This window comes from Solanum tuberosum, unplaced genomic scaffold (assembly GCF_000226075.1).
Source record: "Solanum tuberosum cultivar DM 1-3 516 R44 unplaced genomic scaffold, SolTub_3.0 scf00105, whole genome shotgun sequence".
NCBI lineage: Eukaryota > Viridiplantae > Streptophyta > Magnoliopsida > Solanales > Solanaceae > Solanum > Solanum tuberosum.
Genome location: NW_006239031.1, coordinates 1,099,849 through 1,106,111, shown reverse-complemented (window position 1 = coordinate 1,106,111; position 6,263 = coordinate 1,099,849). Strand labels below are relative to the sequence as shown.

General features: G+C 32.1%; 1 protein-coding gene across 2 annotated transcripts in view; it reads left to right on the top strand.

The window, feature by feature from the left end:
- Positions 1–2,265, top strand: part of LOC102605082 (UDP-glucose:glycoprotein glucosyltransferase) — a 27,781-nt gene extending 25,516 nt beyond the window's left edge. For both annotated transcript variants that reach the window (XM_006349309.2, XM_006349308.2), the window contains exons 33-37: positions 105–245; positions 395–438; positions 531–645; positions 1,324–1,476; positions 1,591–2,265. In XM_006349309.2, coding sequence (XP_006349371.1) covers positions 105–245; positions 395–438; positions 531–645; positions 1,324–1,476; positions 1,591–1,767 — 630 coding nt within the window. In that variant the 3' untranslated portion in view covers positions 1,768–2,265. The remainder of the gene's footprint in view (positions 1–104; positions 246–394; positions 439–530; positions 646–1,323; positions 1,477–1,590) is intronic.
- Positions 2,266–6,263: the final 3,998 nt, after the last annotated feature.

The window sequence follows — 6,263 nt, the reverse complement described above, 5'->3', positions numbered from 1 at the left end:
CCCCATTTGTTTTTTGAATTCAATACACTATCCCTACTAGATCTTGTATTTTGTTGGTTGTGAGCTTATAGTCGATTGAACTTCGGTAATGTGTTATTGTGCAGGTTATCTTCGTAGATGCAGACCAAATTGTAAGAACTGACATGGGAGAACTTTATGACATGGATTTGAAAGGACGGCCCCTTGCATATACACCTTTCTGTGATAACAACAGGGAGATGGATGGCTATCGTTTTTGGAAACAAGTATCGGCATTTCTTTCTATTATTTTACCACTTCTCTTTCTGCTCACTCATTGTCCTTTTATCTGAGAACGGAACTACTCATCAGCTGTTCAAACTTTTGCATTTACTGACTAAGCTGTTCACTAATGTTCTTTGTATTTATTGAATAGGGCTTCTGGAAGGAGCATTTACGAGGAAGACCATATCATATTAGGTATCATTACCTCTGATATGTTTAATCACATATATAATAATTGTAGTTATTTGTAAAGTGAACAAGCTTTCCATGGTGAATGCTATCTGCAGTGCTCTATATGTTGTCGATCTGCTAAAATTCCGGGAGACTGCCGCGGGAGATAATTTACGAGTGTTTTATGAGACCCTGAGCAAGGATCCAAACAGTCTTTCGAATCTGGATCAGGCAAGTGAATGCTTTCATGTGCAATCATCATAACATTCTACAACGCTGGCTCATCATAAGTATCTCCTTTTTTTTGTTTTGACTTACTTGAAGCAAGCAATAATGTGTTGGTTCTGAGGGTACACAATGTCTTTGCATTCTACTTGGTGCTTTCTGCTAGTGTACGCACTGGAAGTAGATAATTCTTTTATAATCAGATATCTTTCCATTTTGAATTTCTTCATTTTAGATTAGAGAACTTGAGAAATATAGAAATTATTATTTATAAATGGAGATAGTTAAACATTATTATCCTAAGATGCCTTTTTTCCATTTGAATTTTTTCGTCCAGCAACTTAAAACTAGTAATTCTTGCTGTTGCAGAGTGATTACAGTGGTTATATTCAGGATGTATTAATTGGTATTACGACAACCAAGTAGACCTGGCATAAGTTATGTCAATGACAAGTTACACCATGCATATGTTATGGTAAAGTTAGGAATCTTCCCAAGCATTTCAGGAAAAAAGTTCCATAGTTTAGAATCAATATAATTTCCTGATAAAATTTCTCTGCATCTACATTTCAATATAAGTGGTTGAGACATTGCCACCAAGCTTTTAGGTTTCCATAATATGATGATTATATTGCTCTTTACTTTTATATTGTGTTACTACTGACAAGAATCCTTGTATCTCAGGATCTTCCAAACTATGCTCAGCATACTGTACCCATCTTTTCACTCCCACAAGAATGGCTTTGGTGTGAGTCATGGTGTGGTAATGCAACAAAGCCCAAGGCAAAAACAATAGACCTCTGCAATAATCCCATGACAAAAGAACCCAAGCTCCAGGTAATTACTGAGCTGCCTCACCGTGTTAATGATTTCATTCCATAAGCCAACATCTTCTACTTGCAGTTTGTCCTTTGTATCATTAGCTCCACTTTTTTCTTGTTTATCTTGAAGGGCGCCAAGAGGATAGTGGCAGAGTGGCCAGAACTTGACTATGAAGCTAGACGCGTTACTGCAAAGATCTTGGGTGAAGACTTTGATCCCCAAGACCAGGCAGCACCTCCTGCTGAAACACAAAAAACCATTAGCGATACTCCATTAGAAGATGAGGAATCCAAGTCAGAACTGTGAATTTGATGCAAGGCAAGTATTCCTGGTGCTAAGACACCCTTTCTTATCGGATAGATTCACTTTTTGGTGCATCTCAGCTGCCATGGTAAAAAGGCTAAGAGCAGTGTTTGTTGATGGTCGATTGAGGCAGAGAGACTGAGAAAAATTAATTAGCCAAGGCTTTAAATGCACGTTTACGAACCAATTTTGCAATTTGCCCCGCCCTTAGTGGAGAGGCAGACTTGACATGTCATATGGATAGATAGTTGCAGAAGATTCTTGGTAATATATATGATTTATTATGTGCAACTCTCCACAGATTGGGCAGTTAGGAAACAACTTTCAAGAACTTTTATTGTTGAAAGTTGGAACATTCTTCAATTTTGATAAGTACCATTGAGGTCTCACCTACATTCCAATAACTTGAAAGGTTTAAGCAGTTAAATTACTCCATCCCTCCCCAGCCTATGTCAGTGGCCTGTATTTGAACAAACTTTAATATTTGGCCTTTGTTGAGAAGCTTCTTGTGAATGTATCAGGTTGTTACAATGAGACTGTAGGGGGGGGGGGGGGGGGGGTGTCTTTCGAAGTTGTGGTTAAAATCTGAAGCAATTTGAAAAGAAGAAGAAGTTTAAATATAAGGCAATTTTTTTAAAAAAAAAATCATATGTACTAATTTAATTTAAACACAAAACAAAGAAAACAAGAAATTGTTTTTTTTTAAAAATAAAAATAAATTGAAGATAAATAAAATATTTATACACACGACAAGACATGTAGATCACTTCTGATACTTGAACTGGGTCTTGGCAAGAGCATGAAAACATAGAATAAATTAGTTTGGAGGGGTGGGCGTGGAGGTAATAGGATCCTACTTAAATTTAGATATGTTGTTGAGATTTTAATATAGTTCTGGAGAGTACTTGTGTCTTATGCCTCCTAAATAATTTGTTTTTTTTATGTAACTAATGTTTCTTCAAATTATATATTTATATTTGATAAATAAGATATAGTAAATTAAGTAAGTATATTAAAATATGTCCTTTTTTAACTTGAAATTTCAAATTTCACTAATTTTATTGTATGCATATCATTTTTAAGTATTTGATAAATTTATTTTTGCAGTTATCATGTTTGGTTGGTTTAATATTTCGGAAAATATTTTCTTTAGGAAAACAAGCTCCAAAAAACAGAAGAAAATGACTTCCTTAAAGAATCCACACTAATTGTGTCCTCTCCACTCTACATATCTCACCTTCACCCCCACCTCCTAGTGTTTGTTTAAGTTATGTACAAATGCTTTTAGGATAATATCTTTATCCGCTGATTGCAATTTGTTCAAAAGATATAAAAAAAAAACAGTACATGAGATGAAACAACTAATTGTTATCATTATATTCTATAATGTAAATATTTTTTAACTCACCAACCAACACCAGAAAACATTATGAAAATGACTCGTCGGACAAAACACACTCAATTGTTTTCTTGTGATACATGTTTTGACTTCCTCTTGCTATTACAAGTTTCCTTCATCGACATCAAAAAACCTTTCACTACTTTTTATTTATTTTTGGTAAAATTATACATCACTAAAAAAAATTCTTCTAATCTCTAGACTCTCTATATCTCATACAGCACTTTTATTCTTTCACATTCCTAAAGAATAATGAAGAAAAAAAAAAAGTCCCCTAAATATGACAATTTAATTTGTTTGCGTTTCTTCATAAATTAAAAGGCCTTGTGAGTGCGTATCAGTTTCCCAGTTACGTCTCACTGTTTTTTCTGATATGGGACATTCTTCATATACTTATTTTCACAAGGTACAAAAATTAAATAGCAACCCTGTGATGAATATTCTTGAATAAATTTATGAAATTAATTATGTGTTCAAATTATAAAAGTCTTTCATCCATAGCCATGGCTTTTTAAGAATTTTTTTTTCTCTCTCTTATGTAATTAACCCCAGTATTGAGAATATAATTAAAATGTGTTTGGTAAAAGAATTAGTGAAATTCAAACGCGTGACATGCGCGATTATAATTGTAACCTATTGGTTAGGGAAATGTTCACATGACCCTTTTGGATTAAGCTAACTCATAATGTCAAAATCAAGGTAGGGGACAGAGGGGGTGGGGTAAAGAGGGGTTGTGGGATTGAGACTATGCATGAAAATACACCACATCAATTCACCAGTTTCTTTGGGGATTAGTCAAAAAACTCATACTAAGGGTAATGGTCCCTTTTATATATGGATTGTGAGATTATTACAATAATTTTCTTGTGATACATGGAATTTGATTGTTGGATAAATCTGTTCATGTGCAATAACTCGTAAATCATATAAAAAATGTGAACTGAACTAGACAAGTTTGATGCGACAAAAAAGTATCATTTATAACATTGGTTTAATAATTTTCTTTATTTTTCATTTGTTAGGCATTCTTCTCCTCTAGGCTTATGATGGTTGACAAATTTGTCTGTTTATTCCATTTTTTGGCTACGAGGTTCTTCACTTTATCATATATTGCTACAAAAGGCAAATCTACATACCTTAATAGTTTACGAGAATTTAATATTTTTTGTTCATACACTAATTAAGTATGTGTTAAGAAGAAATTATTGAATGTCTATAAATATTTAACTGTAAACTTGATTATAATTATCGTATCTTAAATTGAAATCATCGTAGAAATTCATAAACTTTAAATTCTAGAATTGTCCGTCCTCTTAACCAAAAAAACTTCAATCATAATAGGTCTTGAAATAGAATGTTACAGGTGTCCGGTGATTACAAATTAGGTCAATTGAAGTCAAATTCAAACATCATGTGTTTTGTGAGGGACTCTTAAATTAATAATTGTCCACTTGATAATTATATGGACATAGAAGAACAATAATGAAGTTAAAAATCTGCAAATTCCTTGTTTGTTTTTGTCTAAAACATGCAAGACAAACATATAAAAACAATGAAAAGACATCATACAATATTATTGATAACAACATATCCAAGTTGGAAGACTAATTGCACCTAACGTGTCTAATTCATAAGTAAACAAGCCAAACTATAAATTATACCTAATTTTTTTTTCTGCCATTTAATTAGTAAAATGCCTACCCTATGGGCCGCCCCTCCTCCCCAACCCCAAAAAGAAAGAATAAAAAGGAAAAATAAAATCGTCTTTTTTTCCTATGAATAAATTATACAACATAAAGTCTTGAACATGGATGTATATAATTAAATAACTTAATTAACATATTAGATTACTATTTGGAGTAAGTTAAGTTTTTTATCAAGCATGCATCCAACGAAAAGGACTAGCTTGCTAGTTGCAGCTTGCAATCTGAACTGAGGACGGATTTTTGAGGTAAGCATATGCTTGTAAGATCGCGATTCTAAATCAAATTTTTAATATAAAAATACCTAAATACAAATATGTTAATCTTGCAGTTAAGTAATTATATGTGTTATTAAAGTTAACAATATAAAAAATTATACAACTTGAAGCCCATATACGAGTTTGATTGTATTCAATAATTCGTGCTAATATTTTTTATATCCTTGGTATATAAAATCTAAACTCAAAAGGTACGTATTGTCTTGGTAAGTGCGACCTTGAAGAATCATGGAGCTAGCAGTGAGTGTAAGCATTATATAGCCATCAATTCATCTCATCTAAACATACATATATTAATATTTGTCTTGTTCAATGAAAAAGTCATTACATGTCACCATGAAATGCATCTTGCTCATAAAATTATTATTAAATAGTACTATAGTAAATTTGTGTCCATTTCTCGACATAAAAAGGTCTGTTGAAGAGGGCCCTCCAATATACACTAATTTACATATAGGACATAAATATCACATCTCTCCAACCATCTTGATTATTATTCAAGATCTTATTCATAAATAAAAATCAATCAATAACACACTACCTAGCAACAAACATATAGTCAGTAAGTGTATTCCACATACGCAATTTTATGAAGATAAATAAGGAGATTGTTTTTAATAGATCTTTGATTCAAGTAAAATATATCAAAATTCAGTATAAAAGAAAAAATTGGTAGCGATAAAAATCAGGTTGAAAATACCGTAGAAGAGAATAGTAACAATAACAAAATAATGATACAATAACTTAGGCAAAAAACAACAAATTATACTATTAGGGTGTGTTTGGTATGAAGGAAAACATTTTCCGGAAAATGTTTTTCAATTTTCTCATGTTTGGTTGGGCTAAATGTTTTGGAAAATGTTTTCCAAATCAACTCATTTTCCTCAAATTTAAGGAAAATGACTTCCCTTCAAAACTTAAGGAAAACATTTTCCAAAACTCTCTTCCAACTTCAAATTACAAAAAAAAAACTGTTCAAAAAATCAATTTATTTTGTCCCTACCCTCAAACCACCCCCAAAATAATAATAATTTTAAAACTTGTTTTTAAATTCAATTTTTTTACCACACCCCTCACCCCTACCACCACCCCTCCCAAAAAAATATTAAAAGTTATTTT